The following is a 21408-nucleotide window of genomic DNA, read 5'->3' as shown; positions in this document are numbered from 1 at the left end:
CCGTTTGACCGAATCCCATTGAACCGAAAAGTATTTTCGTTTATATCCCAACATGGCGGGATTCAGTTGAATGGGAAATTTAAATCTGGTTCGTTTTCACTTCGGGTAGGTTAGTTCAGGCTGGGTTAGGTTAGGTTAGGTTGGGTTGGGTTGGGTTAGGTTAGGTTAGGTTAGTTCAGGTTGGGTTGGGTTGGGTTAGGTTGGGTTAGGTTGGGTTAGGTTAGGTTAGGTTAGTTCAGGTTGGGTTGGGTTGGGTTAGGTTAGCTTAGGTTAGGTTGGTGTAGGTTAGATATGGTAGGCAACTATTTAACGTCGGGTCTTATCAAGGTTATTTTCCAAAATTAAACCCGGAAAATATCAAATTTCAAGGGAAAAAGGTCTAAAAATACACGTCGGTACGAAATAATAAATATTTAAGACATAGTTTAGTCCAAATTAGACATACTATCGTCACGTAACCTACGATATATAAATATGTATCACTAACGGTATATTGAATGAAAACCGCGCAAAACGCGGTTTTCGGTCGATTGGAATTCGGTTGAATGGTACATTCGGACGAATGGGATTTCGGTCCAATGGTCTAAAATCATTTGAAATCAATCCAGAAATTTCTTAAGTGGTAGAACAGGTACAACCAAGTGTATTTTTACATTTTCGCACTTAGAATTCTGCGATGTAGTTTTCCGACGATGGGTCAAGTATTTCCACCTCAGAAACTTATGGCATTTCTCTATCAGCATGAGTATCGAAGCGTTGACAATTCCTATAACATAAATATGGAAGCTAAAGTTTATTCCGTGAAGACGTATCGCTGGAATAACGGATGCTGGTTCGAGGTGCGTGTCTTTCCTTTTCTGGTTCACAGTCTTGTCCAAACAGGTCTCGAGAAGCCGGTCCCTCGACAGATTTTCTTCGCTTCTTTGACCAGTGTCCGTGTACAATAGAATTCTAAGATTTAAAAGTTTCTAAATTAATTTATAGACACTTTACTACGTTAATTTCTTTCGTTTGAGATGCAATGCAAAAGTCAAGGGAGTCTAAAATCCTCTGTTTGACAAAAACATGGTTTTATTTTAAATCGGTAATAGTTCTTTTTACTTCTCCGAGGGGACAAAGTTTTAGCAGTTTAAAGGTTGGCAAAACCACCGTGTGACGGTTAGCGTTAACGGATAAATTTGCGATTGCGTCGAGTTTTTTTTTTTCGTTAAAGCCCACCTTCGCTACGTTTGTTATGGGTGCGTACTCTCCAACTCCTTCTTATTGACTTTTGGGACGGACCGAGTGCTGAGTATTATGGCAACCTCTCAACTTCCAATGGCAGGGTTTCCACCAATTGTTTACGGTTTGCGTCTTAGTGTCAAATTGCGATCGCATCGGGTGGGATTTGAACCCGAGACCTCCTGCTTGACAGGCGGACGTTCTACCACAGAACCACCGACACTTTACGTTTTATCGAAAATTAGACCTTCAGCTTTATCGGAAACGTTTATTACAAATTAACAGAGTATTAAATTTTGGTTGTTATTAAATAGAACGAAATTTAGTGTTCCATTTAAATTATTGCATCGAAGTAATTCTAATGTAACGTATTCTCTCTTGATTAAAAACGATAGCGGCGCCCAGGTTTCGAACCCGAGCCCTTCTGCATGACAGGCGAATGTTCTACCACAGATCCACCGATAGATGTTACGGTTCTTTGAAAATTATAAACTCAGCTTAGCGGAAGAGTATATTAATGGTTTTTAAAGTCTAAATTTTTTACGTATGCAATTTTAAAGGTCAAATCTTGTTTTAGCGCAGTCAGCCGAGATAAGAGGGTTAAAGGGTAGACCCTGTGGGTGGTCCACTTTGTTAGTTTTTTTTTATTTATTTACGGGTATTCTTAACGACCTATATATAGTTGTGTTAATGCAAAGGCGATAATTCAACGTTTATTGCTTTAAGAGCTGGCGGTTAGTCAAGTGGCTCTCTGTGCTTTGTTGATGGTAAGGTTTTTGCTTCTTGTAAATATATTTGGTGTGGATATTTGGATATCTACGATTTCTAACGCAGTCAATGATTTCCTGGGTGTGCGAGTCATTATATGATATTGGAAATTGGATGGCATTGGTCTTTTCATTCGGTATGTGTCACAACGTCAACTAGAAGTCTACGAGTGTTGAAATAAAATGAGCGTTAAAGATGCGGCAAGAATTTCGTAAGCGAGAAAAATACAAATACCATCTGTAGATATTTCTTTCATTAAAATTGGCTTCGTATTATATTTAACTGATAAACTTGTACCTTAAATAGGGTTAAATTCAATTGTGCATTGTTTTAGTACGTCTAACTCACTGTTGTAACTACTTAATTTAAAATATTTTGAATAAATTAAAATCGGTTGCTTCGTCTCATTTATTTTAATTATAATTAAAATTTTATACCGGGCGGGACGGAACTGGGATTACGTTTTTAGTAAATAACTCTGAATTGCGGAGATATATCTTTAAGGATCATCTCGAGAAATTAATCCCACTAGGGACAATTCTTCCGAGGAGAGGTATATTTTGGCAAGCTTGCCAGCTTGTTATAAAGTAACATGGCCTTCTTGCGTAAATGTTGCTCTTACGTCACAGTCTCTTACTTTGACAAGCCTACGAGCGCTCGCTACACTCGCAAGGAATATAGCTTTTTCTAGCGCGCGTGCAAAAAGCTCGTGCTAAGATTATACTAATAAAGCTGGGTCTTGTGAGGTAAGTGCAACATTTTAACAGGTTGGGCAAGACCACTTTTTATTTTATAAAATCAACTATTATGACCGAAGTTTACTAAAAATAGGAAAGTGCACGAAAAGTAAGTTGAAAATACTTTGCAAAAAGTTATAAGTATCGAGCCAGCCTAATTTAAAAAAGTATTGTAATTTCAAATTTATCTCAAAACTGACGTTTCTTGACTAACTTGACTCTCGCGGGTAGCGAACACAGACGGAGTTGTTCCAAGTTTTCACCCAGTGCTTTATTTGTTAGGTATGGAAGGCTTTGGTTACTAAATTTCAGAAAAATCGAACGATTGTGTGCCGTTTTGGAAAATTTATTTTTTCACCGGTAGGTGGTACGCAAAATGTTTCAATAGAAAAATTGTAGGGCATAGTCGAAAGTGTAAAAATAATTTTGGTTCGGTTGAAAAAGACCTATTTTTCACTGAGTTTGGAGGTCGAGGGAAAAAACAAGCTGTACTAGCAGGCAATAGCCTTTAACGAATTGTAGGTAACATGCATTTCAGTTATAATATTTCGAAAAATAAACAAATAATAATTAGCCCAAGTGACAAACGTTTTTAATGACTTCTACAAAATGTTTTCAAAAATGCCACCTTCTGATGCAATGCACAAATATGCACGATATTGCAAAATGCTCCCCGAACCATTTCTGGAGTCATCCGGCGACATGCTTCGATGATTCTTTGTCGTAAATCTTCAACGCTCGTCACAGGTGTTTGGTATACGTAGTCCTTTACGAATCCCCAAAGAAAAAAGTCGAGTGGTGTTAGATCAGGGGATCTTGCAGGCCAACGAACAGGACCAGTTCTTCCGATCCATCTTCCAGGAAACTCGTCGTTTAGATATGCAACCACGTCACGATATTGGTGAGGTGCTGCCCCATCTTGCTGGAACCAGATGCGTCTGTACTCGGCCAGAGGAATGTCGTCCAACACGTTGGATATTTCATTTTGAAGGAAGTAGTTTTGACCGTTCAGACGATTTGGCAGGAAGAACGGGCCAATAATTCTGTCACCTAACAGACCAGCCCACACATTTAAGCGAAACTGCACTTGGTGGCGGTGAGGAAATCCCCAGTGTGGATTCTCGTAGTCCCACATATGTTGCTTTTGACGGTTGAAAGGCCCATCTCTTCCGAATGAACATTCGTCGGACATCAGTAGTTGATCGTGAAAATCCTGGTGTGCGTCAGCCATGAGGCAAAACCAATTGCATAAGTCGAGTCGGCGCTGTCTATCACCGTCATGCAGTCCTTGGTGAAGTGTCGCTCAATAAGGATGAAAATGGTGTCTTTTGAGTGTTCTCCAAACGTAGTTTCGATCCAACCCTAAGTCAAAGCTGGCAGTCCTGACGCTCGCTCGAGGAAAGGCGACGAAGTAGGCAAGTATGATGTTTTCCATGTCGATGTCCTGGAGACCACGACCATGAAACCTCGGATTGATATTACCCCAGTTGTCGAAGTCGCGGACCACTCTAAGAACTGTCGTATGACTTGGTCTGCAATTGGGAAATCTTCGTCTAAATAACTGACTTACTAGAGTAGCATTACGACGACCTTCTCCGTAAAATAATTCTAGCATATGAGCGCGCTGATCTCGAGTGTAAAGAGGCAAACTGGACAAGAATTGGCCAAGCTGAGATAATGTTTTAACTTTGAAATGTAAACGCTTTAAATACTACTCGGACAATTGATATTTCACGTTAAAAAACAACAAAAGAAAAATAAGCGTAATTTTTGGTCTACAAATCTTTGTTTGATGATCTTACTCGTAACCACGTCGAAATGGAAGACGCGGTCTTTGTCTACTTTGTCTAATTAGGTGTTGAACGTAATAATTTTCTTTAACAATAACTTTTTGCAGATCTGATTATTAACTACATAGCTGAAAGCATAAGTTCCCTAAAATAAATGTACATGTGTGTTGTGATTATGTACGATTGTTTACGTTAAAGGCTATTGCCTGCTAGTACAACTTGTTTTACCCCGACCTCCAAACTCAGTAAAAAATAGGTCTTTTTCAACCAAACCAAAATTACTTTAACACTTTCGACTATGCCCTACAACTTTTCTATTGAAACATTTTGCGTGACATCTATCGGTGAAAAAATAAATTTTCCAAAACGGCACAAAATCGTTCGATTTTTCTGCAATTTAGTAACCAAAGCCTTCCATACCTAAAAAATAAACCCTGAAAATTTCAGAACCCTAGCATAAATAAATTTTGAGAAAAATGGCCTGATCGAGCAAATTGAGACAACCTGTATTTATATATTATTACGTAGCGAAGGACCTCTTTACTGTTTTTTTACTACTCTATAAAATTGCCAGGAAACTATGCCCGACCAACGCCAGTCTTTTGGATAGGATAAGCCAAGGATAATGAAAATTTTAACTCTTTCAAAAGAAAAACTAATCTAATAATAAATTAATTACTTTGACCAAATAAAGAAAACACGTGTTTAAACCGAGCAGTAATTTTAACAACAAATGAGAATACCAGCATTTGTTATACGAAATCGTTACGAGTACTATGTGTTATTATGTTACTTATGTTTATAATAATAATACCTATGATATTTATTTGAAAGTTGAAAAATTTATAAATATCAAAAGCAACAGTCCCCCAAATAGTAAAATTATTAGAATTATTATTATTCGAATGCCGAAACTGTAATTACAATGCCTTTTGGTTAATTTCTTTGTCAGTGCCGCCATGGACCAAGTAAGGGTATTACTTGGCCCATGGTGCCGTACACAAGAGGTCAGGCGGCCCTCCTATAGCGTACTGATTTATATTGAATTTATTTTTAATACGGTACCTTTCAATATAATTGCATATACATTGGCTAAGAATATCACATTTGGGGCCTCTGGTCAAGAATGTTTTTATTTAGAGTTATGGAGAATGATTATGTGGAAACACATAACCAGCGTGCGTTTCAATCGCTTCGTGACCATAGGTGAAATCTATTCGCCGGTTGGGAACCGTTCGATGAGTCCTCGCGCAAACTCTTCGCCGAAAAATAATTCTCGAACCATTCCATAACGCAAACTATTCGCTCGATGACTTGGGCCTAAGGTGGTGCCTTGAGTATTAGTCTCTGCTGATTATTATTATCATTATTATTAATCAGTTCTTTGAACGGTTCCGTACTTACGAATAGTATGTAACATCGGATAAAATCGATAAAAAAACCTCCCTACTGTGGAAAGCAATGCAAATTAATTACCTTCTATTAATTTGTTCGAGTAATGACAAGCTCAAATTTTTTCTCATGGCTATGGAAATGGTTTTGGGATATAGCTTATTGGTACTAATATGAAGGTTTAAATTCTTGTCTACATTGTTAGATAGAATTCGGCATTGCTTGGCCAGATGGAAGAGGAAATCGTTCTCGGTGACAATGAGAATACTCTTCTTCGTGACGAACAAATCGTGCATTTTATCCAACACCGAAGCACTGAGCAACCCTCCCGTGTTATTGACTCTAGTGAACACTTCGTTTTCAGCAGCTGTTGTTGTTTGTCGTTTCTATTCAAATAAGAATATTAAATAATTAGGCCAGAGATTGGGAATAGACCGATGCATATTTTACAAGAGAGAAGGGTAACGCCATTAAAGGTCGATTTTCAAATACAAAAAGTCTTATCAGATGGCACCTAGGAGCAACAAACACAGCACCCCACACAAGGAGAACGCAACCCGTCAAAAATCGTGCATTTTCTTGCGTACAGTTTTCATTGGTTAGACGCTTTAGCGCCTGCGGCCGTCGGAAGGGGAAAATTCGGAAACTGTCTCCCCCCCCCCCCACCCGTAAAACGTTCAGAGAATAGGTTCGTCCAATGAAATTTGTACACAACACTGCCTTAGCGTGTTTAAAGGCTAGCTGCGTTCTCCTTGTGTTTGTTGCTCCTAGATGGCACTAGCTGTTTGAAACATTGAAATTTTAAATTACAGAAAAAGTCGCAAAAATTGTTTTTTTTTATTTTTAATGCGGAATTTTTTCTAGCTACAAAACAATTTTCAACCCTTAACAGTGATTCTCAAATGGGGCTCCATTTAAGTTTCTAGGGGCTTCCACGATATTTTGAGCTGTGCTATGATAGAATTAGGTTCGGCAGAAAAGAAATTAAATACCGAATATATTCTTAAACCTTTTTTCAGGCGAGGGTTCCGCGATAAAATTTAAAATTAACTACGTTAGTATGGGGGTACCCTTTACAAAAATTGACAACATATTTATATAAAAACTTCATTACTTTGCCTTAAAAATTTCATAATTACTTAGCATAAAAATACAAACGTTAAATATCAAGCCTAGGATCATTACGAAAGCATGTTAGCAATTGGAACTATGTTTTTATCATCAAAACCAAAATGTTACCATTGGCAAGGGTTATTGGAAAAGATTGACAATTTGGTTACAGGGAAACAAACATTTAGAGGGAAGCCTTTCGCTGTACAATTGGTTTTTATACCAAATGGCGCTTTTTTAACGTTTGGTAGAAATTATTATTGATTTCTTAGAAGAAGAAGAAACAAGAAAAAAGTTCCCAAAGGTTTTATGTAAAACTAGAAACAAACGTTCAAGTAATGAAAATTTTGCAATGCTTTTAGATAATTAAAAAATTCTGCGTGTCAGACTGATGACGTGCAATGACGTCATCTAGTAAGACTTGGCGTATGAATTAATCATTTAATGGAAAGGATCTTCTACCTTTCTATATGTTTATTGATCTATTGATATTCTCACAAACAAATAGATGTACCTAAGAACTATGTACGATAACATGATGTTATACTTATCAGTGGAAACGCCTTAAAAATACGTCTGTAGCGCCATCTGAAAAATTTTAAATTTTTTCCTACACTAGTAAGATAATTTTATGATTTTCATTAGCCGACTACAGCATTATAATATTAATTTAAAATTATAAATAAAGTAATAATGGCAATAAATAATAACAATAAATTATAATTTATAGATTTAATTTTTTACGTCAATATGATATGAAAACTTAGGCACTAGAGGGCGCCAGTAAACTGCCAAAATTTGATAAGTATAACTTCATGGTGCCAGCTAGGAGCAACAAACACAGCACCCCACACCAGGAGAACGCAACCCGTTAAAAGTCGTGGATTTTCTTGGTGAACAATTTTCATTGGTTAGACGCTTTAGCGCCTGCTGCCGTCGGAAGGCGGAAATTCGGAAATTGTCCGCCCCACCCGTACAACCTTCAGCATAAAGGCTCGTCCAATGAAATTTGTACACAACACTGCTTTAACGTGTTTAAAGGCTAGCTGCGTTCTCCTTGTGTTTGTTGCTCCCAGGTGCCAGCATTGAAAAAAAATCATAGTTCTTAGCTACTTTGAAATATTTTTAATTATCTATGTAATGGAATAAATTTATGATACTTATACCATTAACTTGAAGAATTCGGAAGAGTACTTGAGTATTACAACCGGATGGTCGCTTCTCAGAATGTCCTCCATTGAGTTGGGTGGGGTGGCGCTGCAGAGGGCCATATTAACTTTGATCTCAGTCGTGTACCAGGCTACGAGAGGAAGCAGGGATGTCATAAATACTCCCAGTGTTAATCGAGCTGGTGTGGTAGAGGGAAGACCAGTAATGGCTGAATTTGTACGAATAATTATGATTAGCTTGAAAGGAACCAATTTTTACCGTTCTTTTACATACGCTGTTTGAATATATATGAAATAATCTTCCAAAGAACGTAGCTGAAGCGCAAGTTTGGTAATTTGTCTTTTTCGGTGACATTTGATGAAATAATCATAATTTGTTTAAATGAGTTGGTCAATGATACAGCTATGATACTGCTTATTAGTGATAGTGAAACCTGTAACAATTATTAATTTGTTTAGTGTCTATGGTAGTTTTATTTAAAAATTAATCTTTAAAAGCAATTTAACTTTTTATTACTGTTGGGCCCAAACCGAAATGAAATCGGTATCGGTCACCGATATCGCGATTTTCCCGATTAATCGGTTCGCGTCTAAAATACCGATTTTACCCGATTATAAAAAAAAACTTCCGATACCGATTTTACCCGATTTTTTCCCGATTATTTAAAACCAATTTTGAAATTGAAAGTATAATTTCAATTTTAAATGTACCTAAGTGAGGTAAATAACTAAATATTAAAAATTTTAAATTTAAAAATTTAAATTATTTTGTTTTTTTTTTCTAAATTTGATCAGCTATTCTCAAAATACAACCCACCCTTCATTTTATTTAGACCATTGGCAATGGGAAAAAAATCGGTATCGGTGGAAATCGGTAAAAAATCGGTATCGGTGAAAATCGGTAAAAAATCGGGAAAATCGGTATCGGTACCGATTTGCCATATCGGTAAAAAAATCGGTATCGGTTGAAACGTGAAATCGGTATCGGTATCGGAATCGGTTAAATTACGATATCGGCCAACCCTACTTTTTATTTTCTTTCAAACTCCTCAGTCAATGGTTAGTCATACTCTAAGAGTCTTTAGAATCAATTGTTTGAAAATATATTGAAGTTTAAAAAATATATATACTTAATATATCAGCTAGGCTAATACCCAAGGAACCACCTTAGGCCTAAGTCATCAAGCGACTTTTAAAGCCATTAATCCAGGTGGCCGGGTTACAACGCGTAGGAGGGTGGTGGAAAGCCCTTCATGCCACGCAGGCCAACAGCTCCCTACACTCACTATTACCGTTAGCCTCAACAAGTTATTATGGAAGGGGAAACCGAAGAACTCGGTGGAAAAACCCTTAAACCAGTGGGGAGATAACCCGGCTCCTCTTGCTGCCAGGCGAAAGTGCTACTTACGTAATAAAAATTTGCATGTTTATCATGTTTTATTGCACCATTTTGTTATCGAAAATGAAAATGACTACCACTTTTAATTTTAATTAGTTAGTTTACATTTTAATTCAAATTTAATTCAATTCAGTTAGAGAATCTTTAAATGTATACTTAAGCTTCGGAAATTACGCACAATAGAGACACGAGCTAACTTATTCTTAAATCTTCAAATTTTCATCTGATAAAAAAACAAGCGGGTAATATGATAATAATCTTATGACTTATTCATAATTCTCGATAGGAACAATAAACAATATTGCCATTAATAATTGATGAGCCTGGACAAACATGAGAGACCCACCCAAACAGATACGTCGGGTAGCATGTTCAAAGTACTGGTTTGGCAAGCGAGGTCTTCTAAGTCGATATTGGACACTATGATTGTTTCGGTAAAGGAGAGTGGAGAAGTGAATAACATTTTGGCGTATCTCTCGTGGTTGACGTAGCTTCCAAACATCAAAATATCGGCGGGGTTCTTCGCATAAATGAACACAAAATTATTGTTATTCATCAACGATCAACAAAAGGACTGTGTTTTTATGCTAACCTTTTCTGAAAATTTTCCATAAACCGTTCCCCAATCAGGTGCAGCATTGATATAAATCCATTTCCAACTATAAATAGTAAATGGTCTTACATAATAGAATGGTTTAGAACCATATCAGCTGTAAAGTCTAGTACTTTTTTTCTAAATAAATTTTCGGTGGTCTGCAACTTCTCGGCCGTTAAGTGGTTAAGCCTAGGGCCCTAGGCAACAATAATGCCGGCTATTCGGTGCACTTATGGTGCATGCAAAAACGATAAGCGGTATATTCAAGGCAATATTAAGTTAATTAAGTTTCCCAGTGTAAAACGGGAACGTGCCAAATGTGATAAGTGCACATGGGTCAAGGCTTGTGGTAGGTTAGACCTTACAATGAAAGATTTAGAGAGTCGATACTCGAACAACCAGCATAAACGATTTTACGTGCGCTCATCGTATTAATAATTCATAATTAAACATACCTTCAACAAGTTCCCAAAACGTTTTAGGTGGAATTTCATTAAACTTTGCCATGTGGTTTCAACTTAAGCCTTGACGCCGTAAATAACGGGCGAAAATTGGTCACGACTCGCGGGGTGACCGAGTAAAATGTCGGGAGACGAGGGCGACGCTATGAACGAAAGGAGCGCGAAGTGAACGCGGTTTTTCAGCCCGGATTCCCTTGTGGACGATAGTTGTCTCTAAATAACGATGGTGGCGTTGGGGTAGCGGCGACACTAGCCTAACAACAACGCCTACCTTCATTGCAGTCCCGGTGTAAATGGTCTTAGTTTTAACAAAGGTATTGAACTTTTTTACTAGCTGTAGATGGAGCTATACAACATAATGGGGTTTTCCTGCTTTTATTAAATAACGGCGAGTGACGCACGCGTTTTGTACAGTTAACACCTGACACCTAGCGTGAATCGCTCGTCGCTATTAAATAGAAGTGAGAAAGCAACGCTGCGTAGCGCCATCTACAGCATAGTCGGAGAAACAAGTTGGCAAGCCAAAATATACCTCTCCTCGGTAGAATTGTCCCTAGTGGTATTAATTTCTCGTGATAACCCTTAAAGATATATCTCCGCAATTTAGAGTTATTTGTTAAAAATATTAACCCATTTCTATCCCGCCCGGTATAAAATTTTAATTATAATTAAAATAATTGAGACGAAACGACCAATTTTAATTTATTCAGAATATCATAAGTTAAGTAGTTACAACAGTACGTTAGACGTACTATAACAATGCACAATTGAATTAAACCCTTTTACAGAACAAGTTTATCAGTTAAATATAATACGACGCAAATTTTAATGAAAGAAATATCTACAGAGGCTTTTTGGAATTACTCGCTTACGAAATACTTGCCGCATCTTTAACGCTCATTTTATTTCAACACTCGCCCTTGATGAAGATACCGTAGATATCTGGTAGTGGACAACTCGTTCACTTCCTGTTGACGTTGTGACGCATACCACATGAAAAAGACCAATGCCGTCCAATTTCCAATATCATATAATGACTCGCACACCCAAGAAATCGTAGATATCCAAATATCCACACCAAATGTATTTACAAGAAGCAAAAACCTTACCATCAACAAAGCACAGAGAGCCACTTGACTAACCGCCAGCTTTTAAAGCAATTAACGTTAAATTATCTCCTTTGAATTAACAGAACTATATATAGGTCGTTAAGAAAGTGGACTACCCACAGGGTCTACCCTTTAACCCTCTAATCTCGGCTGACTGCGCTAAAACAAGATTTAACCTTTAAAAAATACCAGATTAGGCCTTCATAAATTCATTAATAAAAAAAGACTTTATTACCTATTATGCTTACGATGCCTGTCTTAATTTCAGTGAATCTAAGCAGCTATCGGTGGTTCTGTGGTAGAGCGCTCGACTGCCAAGCCGAATGGTCTGGGTTCGAAACCTGGGTGGCGCATTTGTTTTTAATCAATAGAGAAACGCTAAATTAGAATTTCTTCGATGCAATAATTTCAATTTCAATTCTATTTCAATTAAACCAAAATTTCGTACTCTATTAAATACGCTTCCGATAAAGCTGAAGGTCTAATTTTCAATAAGGCGTAACAAGTGTCGGTGGTTCTGTGGTAGAACGTCCGCCTGTCAATCAGGAGGTCTCGGGTTCAAATCCCGCCCGATGCGATCGCAAATTGATACTAAGACGAATACCGTGTACAACTGGTGGAAACCCTGCCATTGAACGTTGAGAGGTAGCATTACACTCAGCACTCGGTCCGTCCCAAAGTCATTAAGAAGAAGTTGGAGAGAAAACGCCCATATAAACACAACAGACTCAACATGCACATCCATCAGAACACAAACACAACAAATTCAACACTCACAACCTACGCATAAACATTACAAAAACGTAATACACCAAACCGTCACGACGGTGAGTGAAAAAACACCATCCAAACCAAACCGCAAATGCATCCGTTAACGCTCACCGTCGCACGGTGGTTTTGCCAACCCTTTGAGAAACTGCGTACGCAGTGATTACACTTTGCACCGAAAATGCGAACGCGTTCGCAGTCCTGACAGACAGACACACCCACAGACCCACCCACAGACCCACCCACAGACCCACCCACAGACCCACCCACAGACACGGTCGTTGTATAACCCCTCCTAGGGGACTTTGTCCCCTCGGAGAGGTAAAAACCTTCCTTATTACACGCATGACGTCACTTAACCTCTTTATATTACAGTAGGAATGATTAAAGACCAAGGGTTCCCCAATGGGCGATATTTAGTAAATGGCAATCTCAACCTGGAAAATAGGGATTTCGACCTTGAAAATATTTATATTAATATTAAAAATAACTATAATAATTAGGACAATCTTGACCTTGAGTATGGTGATCTCAACCTTCAAAATGACGATGTTTGGCTGCACTGATTACAGAGCATAAGAAGAATAATATGATTTTTATTTTGATGACATTTTAATATTAATCAGCTAGGCTAGGCTAATACCCAAGGCACCACCCTAGGCCCCAGTCATCTAGCGACTTTTATTGCCTTTAATTCAGGTGGCCCGGTTAAATTGCGCAGGAGGGGGGTGGAAAGCCCTTCATGACACGCAAGCAGTACTGAAGTCTACAGCGTAAATTAACCATTTAAATTAACAAGAAATAACAACCATTTCGTTTTTAAGAAAGTATTGTATCATAGTATCTGGAAAATCATATAATAAAAGTAATAGAATAGCGTAAAATTTATTTAGTACTAGTTCATGAATGAATATTTTTAATCTAACATAGTGCACTTTAATAATTAAAAAAATTGTCATTAGCTATAAAAGGTTTAACAAATTTTGTAAAATTTTCTATAGTATTATTAAAAGTATATAATTATAATTAAAAGTATATAATTACAATTAAAAGTATACAATTATAATTAAAAGTATATAATTATAATTAAAAGTATATAATTATAATTAAAAGTATAGAATTATATTTAAAAGTATATAATTATAATTAAAAGTATACAATTATAATTAAAAGTATATAATTATAATTAAAAGTATAGAATTATAATTAAAAGTATATAATTATAATTAAAAGTATATAATTATAATTAAAAGTATATAATTATAATTAAAAGTGTATAATTATAATTAAAAGTATATAATTATAATTAAAAGTATATAATTATAATTAAAAGTATATAATTATAATTAAAAGTATAGAATTCTAATTAAAAGTATATAATTATAATTAAAAGTATAGAATTATAATTAAAAGTATAGAATTCTAATTAAAAGTATATAATTCTAATTAAAAGTATATAATTTTAAATAAAAGTATATAATTCTAATTTTACAGCCACAATTATGTAATTTCAATTATATTTATTCAATAAAGTATTTTTGAGCCTTTAAATGTAATGTACCTACTTTAATTGGATAGGATTAGCCACGAAAGGCCACATATTTCCTCCTTCACGAATGACATTCTGTTCTTCAGTGATGTCTATAAACGGTGGGAGCTAAAGTACAATATTTATATTATACTTAAACGAGCAATCATGAGACTTTTTGTTGCACTTACTTTGAACGCTACGACGTGCAAAGTTTCATTAGGCCAATAATCGTTAACGAGAGCCATCGAAGTCGGACTGTATTTCTAGAACCCAAGCACTAGCTCTTGTGATAACAGTCTTTTGTTCATTTCAAAATGCAGAACTTAATTTCAGGAAAGTGTTATCGAAATGGAACTTTGCCGCTCACTCGAATCTTGTTCCAAGAGGTAATAAAGATATTGATTTCTGGCTACTTAGTCACGCGAAGCCCCTATCATTTTAATCGAGCACCTATCTGTTTGCCTTAACCATGAAATACTAAGGGTTAAAAAAGTAATTTATTTTTCGCTTTGCCTGGTCAGTTAGCTTGAATAACGTTATTTTATGTCACGTTTATCCCAATAACGATGTATTCTGAATAAATATATACTTAATTAAAAGTTGAAATGTATTGAATAAATTTTTATTTTATTCAACAAATATACTATTGAATTCGTGAAATATTTATCGTTTCGGATCAATGAAATGCATTTAATCACGTTCAACTTACGAAACCTTTAAAGAAACTTTTCTAAAGTAAATAAATAAAATGAAAATAGCAATCCGATAAACCACAATTTGAATAATCCCATTATCCCGAATAAGGCGACATTTCTAGGTGTCTTCTTTCGATTTTTCCGTCGATGGCATTTTCGGTCTATGACCTTTCGACCCAAACAGTGGTTAAAGTTAAATACATTTTTTCGTCTCGCAAATATCAAGGATCCAGTAGCAATATGCTGTAAAATCCTGCGGATGGAATTAGAAAAACAATTTTAGATATTGTGGAGCAGTTTTTCAATAATGTAAAAAAAAACGTCGATATGGCTTAGGGTTTATAATGTTTTCGTTACATACGTAAACAAATGATTTATAAATTTTAATTAACTATTAACATTTTTTCAATAATTATGGTACATTTATTCGATATATTTACTATTTTTTGACAAAGATCACGTATTAAACCTAATGACTTACCTTGAAGTTCATTAAAAACGTGTGGTCATTGTAGAAATTTAACATGCGTAGTTAAAATTAAAAACTGCTTTTAGATTTTATTTTCTACTTAACGACAACTTTACGTTTTGAACGATGTTTCCTAGACTCATTTATAATTTCCGCATGATAAGTCAAATGCGAATTTTTTAACATTGACCTTAATGCGAATTCGAACGTACTTTCTGTCGATATTTTCCAAAACAGTCGGAGGTAGTCCTTTCCTAAATAGCCAGGCTGTTTGTTTGATGAAATGTCTTTGGCAACCAACTGCCAAGCGCAGACTGTTCAAGATTCTCCTGTTGTCGATACTGTCAACGCAAAGTTGATATAAATTGGAAAGTAATTTGAATTGATCGTGAATTAGCACTCGGTTTTCGACCCTGAAAATTCGATCGACGTCACCAATGCTTAAAAAAGCGCTCGGTAAAATTCCATTCGTTTCCCGAAGTCTCTCAAGTACTCTGTTTAATAACGAAGAATCTACAGTCTGAAAAATATTTGCGTTCCATGTTTTGGTGTCGTTAATATAGTATTACTTTATTCAAGTATTTATTTATGCTTAGAGAGAATGACCAAGTTGGGATGATTTTCAGCTTTATTCCAAATACCCCTTCACGCTCTAACAGTAAGCTCCGCCCCCCTAATGGGAATGAAATCAGCTTGGTATCTCACAAGGAGACGACCCGAGGTGTAACGCACCGATTTGGTTCAAACTCGGGGGTTTAGTAGACCTTCGTGTAACTTGAACAATCCTAAAGGGAATTTATTCAATGGGCAACCGTTTTGCCATGGCAACCAAAAAATGTTTTAGACAACACAAAATGGAAATTTTCCCATTGAATATAACATGGGAATCTGACTAATTTTAAGGGTAAAAATTTTAATCAATTTCGAACTTTTTCATTATTTTTTATTTATATTTTCTATTTTATGCCTTTTCAAAAATTTCATTTTCTCACATGGGGTACCGTTAATATTGGTCAGATTCCCCTATTATTTTCAATGGGAAAATTTCCATTTTGTGTTGTCAAAAACATTTTTTGGTTGCCATGGCAAAACGGTTGCCCATTGAATAAATTCCTTTTAGGGTTTTTCAAGTAACATGAAGGTCTACCAAACCCTCGAGTTGAAACAAAATCGGTGCGTTACACTTCGGGTCGTCTCCTTGTCAGTGGCTCCCTGCAACTGACGTCATTGTAGCACATCCGGGCAACACTTTACTTTCCATCCGTATAGTGGCGGTTAAAAGTTCGACCATGATACGCGCGGATTGTCGGAACATAGTCATTCGCTCTAAACAGAACTAAATATATTCTTGGTATTACTTAATTATTTTACCTCGATTATTTGTAAATCATCCGAGAATTTCGAGATTGCCGGATATCTCTCTTCGGAGAGAATTTGTGTAAAAGTCTGGGCTACTCTTGGGACGCAAACTCCCATATTGAATTGTAGTTCTCCCAAATATAGTGTAGATAATGGAATTAAGCTTATTGCGAAAAATCCAATCGCTATTCTGCAGCTAAGGGTTTTGGGAAAACTGGGAACAGCTGCGAGATACGCAAAAGAGATTGAAATCGATTACGGATTTTAGAATTCTATTAGCAGATACTGAAATATTTACATTGTTTGAAAATGATTCCGACAATAATAGACGTGCCTTTAAAAAGACCATTTATACGTTGATTTGTAGATTTCATAGTGTAATCGTATCCCGCTAGAATGCTAACGATCAAGCATGAAAGGGCCATTATTGAACACGTCTAAATCGAAAAAGAATAAAGAATATAACTATTTGCGGGTGTTTTTCATTTTATATTTTACTTCTCTTTTAACGTTAGGAAAGAGTTCGTGCGATCTTTTGATTTTACACGATTGTCCGATTGAGTTCGTCACGAATGACGTGTGAGTCCAGCCAAGAGCCGTGGAATAAGTTACGTCCGGAAATCGCTCTAATGATACGAACGCGTGCAACAGCAATAGGTCAATCGCTGGTTTCTGAAATCATTTAATTTCATAGTCCATTGATAAATAACAACTTTGTCATACTGTGATTGAATTGACTGCTTAGAGCGATAGCACGAGGGTATAGCTTTAGAATTTGACGGCCTTATTTCCTGAATGAAACATCCTTTTTGCCCCCTTTAGTTGACAATGACAAAATAACCCTACACATGGGTAAATTTACCAGATATATTTAACAGTTAATAGAACTAAATTGGTTTTTTTAGTTTGAATTTTAATATTTTTCAGCGCGAATATGACCCAGAATATGATTGGCTGGATCTGCTAACACGAAATTATGAAGAGGAGTAGCCGGATGACGTACACCTAGCTTTTTCAAACGCCAGTGTTTGTTTTCCGGCTGTCTGTTTATACGTAGAGTCAGGGGCGGATATAAGCATGGTCTTTATGGGCTGTAGCCTAGCTGCACTGTTAAAATTAAAGGTTTATAAAACGACCAAAATTGGGCTTTTAATTTATTTCAAACCATTTGGTTACTAAAATCGGTCTAATCAATTATTTTAGACCCATTTTACTCTTTTATGTTTAATACAATACCTTTTGGGGTATTGAAAGGGAACGAGCCCTAAGAATAAACCTTTTCCAGTCCAATTGGTAAAGGTATAAAAAAGTTATGTTAAAACATTAATGCGAAGAAATTCCAATCACCAGGAATATTTAACTAATTAACAATTTGATAACAGATTTTAAAAATATGGGATATTAATTAAGGTGTCAAACTATGATAACCGAAGTATCGGCACCACAGAATTCTTGCTATGTGTATATCAAAAATCTGAAAGTATTAAATGATACTTTTCGTGATCAACTCCCTTCGTTCAACGACTTCAGGGACGCTCATTCGGCTATTTCCCCCGAGCGAAAACCAGACTAATCTGGCCATGTTAATGGTTAATATATTGAGTCGTATTGAATAAAAAAAATAATTAAATAAATAAGGGCCTACAATGGACGGAAAATAAAGTTAAAAAGGATTAACTTCTTACTGTTTATGAAGTAAAATGGATAAAATAGTGTAAAATAAGTACTTAAACAATCCACAAAAGGACTGAATGTTAAATATGTTTTATGATAAAACCCTGAATGGCCTTAAATATTGGAAAACGTTTTAACCACTTTAGAAGTCTAAAATAAAACCTTTATTTTTAACAGTGCGGGGCCCCGTTTGATCAATGTTTTTAAAAAAAGACAATTTAAATTCAAAAAATAAAAACAATTTAAATTTAAAAAATAAAAACCATTTAAATTTAAAAAATAAAAACAATTTAAACTTAAAAAATAAAAACAATTTAAATTTAAAAAATAAAAACAATTTCATTTAAAAAAAAATAAAAACCGTAAAAATTTTTCATTTACCCTGCAAAATGCATCTGATACCCCCAAATTTGAAATAATTGGACAGGCCGCAAACAGTGTTAGTCCATGGCCCCCGAATTTAACGGTCTGCTCCTGCGTACAGACAACATTGCAAAAAAATCAACATCCCTATTTTTGACCAATTAATGTCGTCTCAGTATCAAAAATTAAACTATCTAGACAAGAAATTCATACCTCTTCTTGGAATGCTTATCGCTGCAGATTTTCGTCTCGATGTGGCTGACGGTTTTTTTGACGTCACAATGTTAACTTAACAAACAACCACGTGAGAGGGGAGCGCGCGCAGAGGGGATTTTTTCTCTCGTAGGCGGGGACAATGCCGCCAGAGTGATCTTACCATACACGATACGACAGGATAAACATTCCAAGCAGAGGTATGGATTCCTGTCTAGACTTAAAGTAACATCTTCAATTAATAAAATTGTTTGTACCATGCGTATTTCTCCAGTTTAATATTTAATACCAGGAAACTATAGAGGTATACACTTGGAATGTCTAAGGTTCCATTGGGACGGTGATACGAAAGCGCGTCGAGAAAAAGGCGGGGCTTAACTACGTCAAGTGTAAGACGTAACACAACATTTCAAATTCATTGGCTCGAGGTTTGATTCGAAAAGAATGCGTCGTCATGGTAACAAATAGGCTATCTTTAAAACAATGGATTTAAAAACCTCAATTTGTAATCGTACTTAATATTTTGAAGTAATTCGCGAAAGAAGTGTAGTGATACCCAATTTCCGCTATTTTTATGGTTATAAAAGAGATAATCAGGTAATAACCATGAGTAGGCCTAATGACGAGTTTTCGTCGAATGAGGGTAGCGAGACGCGAGTTTTTCTCGTGAGATTTCCCGCTTTAAGACACGCCCGTTACTACGAGCTTCATCACGGCCTTAGACATTCCAAGTGTACACCTATATAGTTTCCTGTTAATACATATATTGGTCGGTAAAATCAATTTGATCTGCAGAGGTAAAGCGCATCTACCTTTACTTAGGGTCGCTATCGAGTCTAAGCAGTCTGGTTAGGCTAATGTATTTACCATATTTTGAATGTAGCCCAAATCACCTTCCCAGTATCTAGAAGAGTCTTCACTGTCAAATACTTTGGTGCCCAAGTTGATATTTATCCAACTAGACACAGTATGTAATGAAAACGGACCTTTTTATCATAACCCTTTATTATTTTACCTGATATTCAAAGCCCTCGCGATGCAGAACCACATGTCGTAGAGATATCCACTAATTTCACCTTTTTCGGAAATGATAGTGTGTGGCCAATTCTATCTCGAAAAAATAATTAAACTTAATATTTGCTGTTAATTATCCAATGATCAATATATTACGTTGAAAATCCCCACCCTTAAATGAGTTTGATTCATGTCCGGCTCCATACAAGAGAAATACGCGTTTGTAGGTCTGATCGAAAATCTTAAGCTTCGACTGTTTACTTAAGTATATGTACATGGTTCAAGTCGATCGTGGTACTGCTACTAGTATCTAATCCAATATTCAAATTTCCTTTCGTTCGCGATTTTTCATACTACTACTCCGTATTACCAAAAGTGACATAATTACCAAAAGTATGTCAATAGGACCTATTACTGAATGAATGTTACGAGCGAAATACAAGTCGGGAGGGGAGAAGGGATAGTATGCCCTGGGGAGGGAAGGAAGTTAAAACCAAAAAATAACGTTGGTGAGGAACGGAGGAACTAAGTAGCACTGGTCAAAGTGTATTTTTTTATTTTTCGTCGTTCTGTGGAGATGCTATCACCATCTACCTACGATATAATACCATAGACTAAAAAAAAAGATCCAGAAAGGCGACAATAAATAGTCTTTTATGTGGTCAATCTCGAGTCGAGCATTTATTAAATCTCTAGCGTACGAAAGTACAGGGATTGTCACACTTTTGGTAATTATGTCACTATTGGTATTACCTGTATTTTCCTGAACAAATAGCTTTTTTTAGTGTATTACCGTAACAATAGCCCGCTCCCGAGTTTAAAAGAACTTGTAAAAGCATTAGAGACAAAATAGATTTATTATTGTTATCCAAGCACTCTCCGCTTTCAAATCTCAATTTACCTTTATTACGAAATTCGATAAACAAGTACCTATTGTCGTTTAATAAATATCTTTTTCTTTGTAAACGCGTCAAATTGTGTCCGGGTTATCTTCCTCTTTCGACGCGAAATAAAGTTATCGATAAAGAGACACAACGTAGCCCCGCCAATTCCCAGACACCAGACTGTAGCGAGGAACGGTTTTTGAATCGTAGCTTGCTGATCGTTTTCTTGTCGAGCTTGGCTACTTCCTGCGCTTTGGTACAAGCACTTGCTCAATATTACGTCGTTGCCTCTCTCAGTCGCTGTCCACAAACCGGTTGATGCGAAAAGAGTCAATCTAATGATAGGGTATCAATCAGTAAGCACTATTTTAGGATCCTTCGCGTTTCTCACCTGTTATTGACCATTTCCATGAGGACCCTGTCCATGTTCAGTCGAAAAGCGAGTGTCACGGGCTTCAAGAAGAATTTTTCTTTACCAATGTGAAATTTCATCTCTGGGCCGATTCTCTTCTCCGCGTCGCCTTTCCAAGTACAGTATTCCACCAATCTGTTGGTGATGTGTTGGTCAGTGCCGATGACCGTTCGCTTTTCCATTAATAGGGTTCGTTTGATTCTGGAGGCGTCCATGTAATCCCCTTTCAAGATTCCGTTATTCGAGACGGTCTTCCTCCAAATATCTTGTATGAG

At 36.3% G+C, this 21408-nt stretch overlaps 1 protein-coding gene across 1 annotated transcript; it reads right to left on the bottom strand.

Annotated features, from left to right (window-relative positions):
* Positions 1-599: 599 nt before the first annotated feature.
* LOC149944078 (uncharacterized) lies at positions 600-14326 on the bottom strand. Its single transcript, XM_090176283.1, has 8 exons — positions 14239-14326; positions 14085-14176; positions 10179-10245; positions 9933-10106; positions 8462-8621; positions 8185-8396; positions 5993-6294; positions 600-951 (listed from the first exon to the last, which is right to left on the bottom strand). Exons 1-8 carry the CDS (start codon positions 14293-14295, stop codon positions 600-602), a joined length of 1416 nt encoding a protein of 471 aa, XP_090032409.1. The 5' UTR covers positions 14296-14326.
* Between the last annotated feature and the right edge of the window lie 7082 nt (positions 14327-21408).

The sequence above is a fragment of the Leiobunum rupestre genome, chromosome 5 (assembly GCF_980474605.1).
Source record: "Leiobunum rupestre chromosome 5, qqLeiRupe1.1.hap1, whole genome shotgun sequence".
NCBI classification, from domain to species: Eukaryota; Metazoa; Arthropoda; class Arachnida; order Opiliones; family Sclerosomatidae; genus Leiobunum; species Leiobunum rupestre.
Note: the sequence above shows the minus strand (reverse complement) of the source record. Positions and strands in the feature narration are given on the sequence as shown.

Excerpts from the sequence above, each read along its gene's own strand:
- LOC149944078 (XM_090176283.1), bottom strand. The coding sequence starts at position 14,295 with ATGGCTCTCGTTAACGATTATTGGCCTAATGAAACTTTGCACGTCGTA. Across the intron at positions 8,622-9,932 it reads TACCCGACGTATCTGTTTGG|GTTTCACTATCACTAATAAG; the intron begins GTGGGTCTCTCA and ends TAATTGTTACAG. Across the intron at positions 952-5,992 it reads CTCGAACAAATTAATAGAAG|AATTCTATTGTACACGGACA; the intron begins GTAATTAATTTG and ends TTTAAATCTTAG.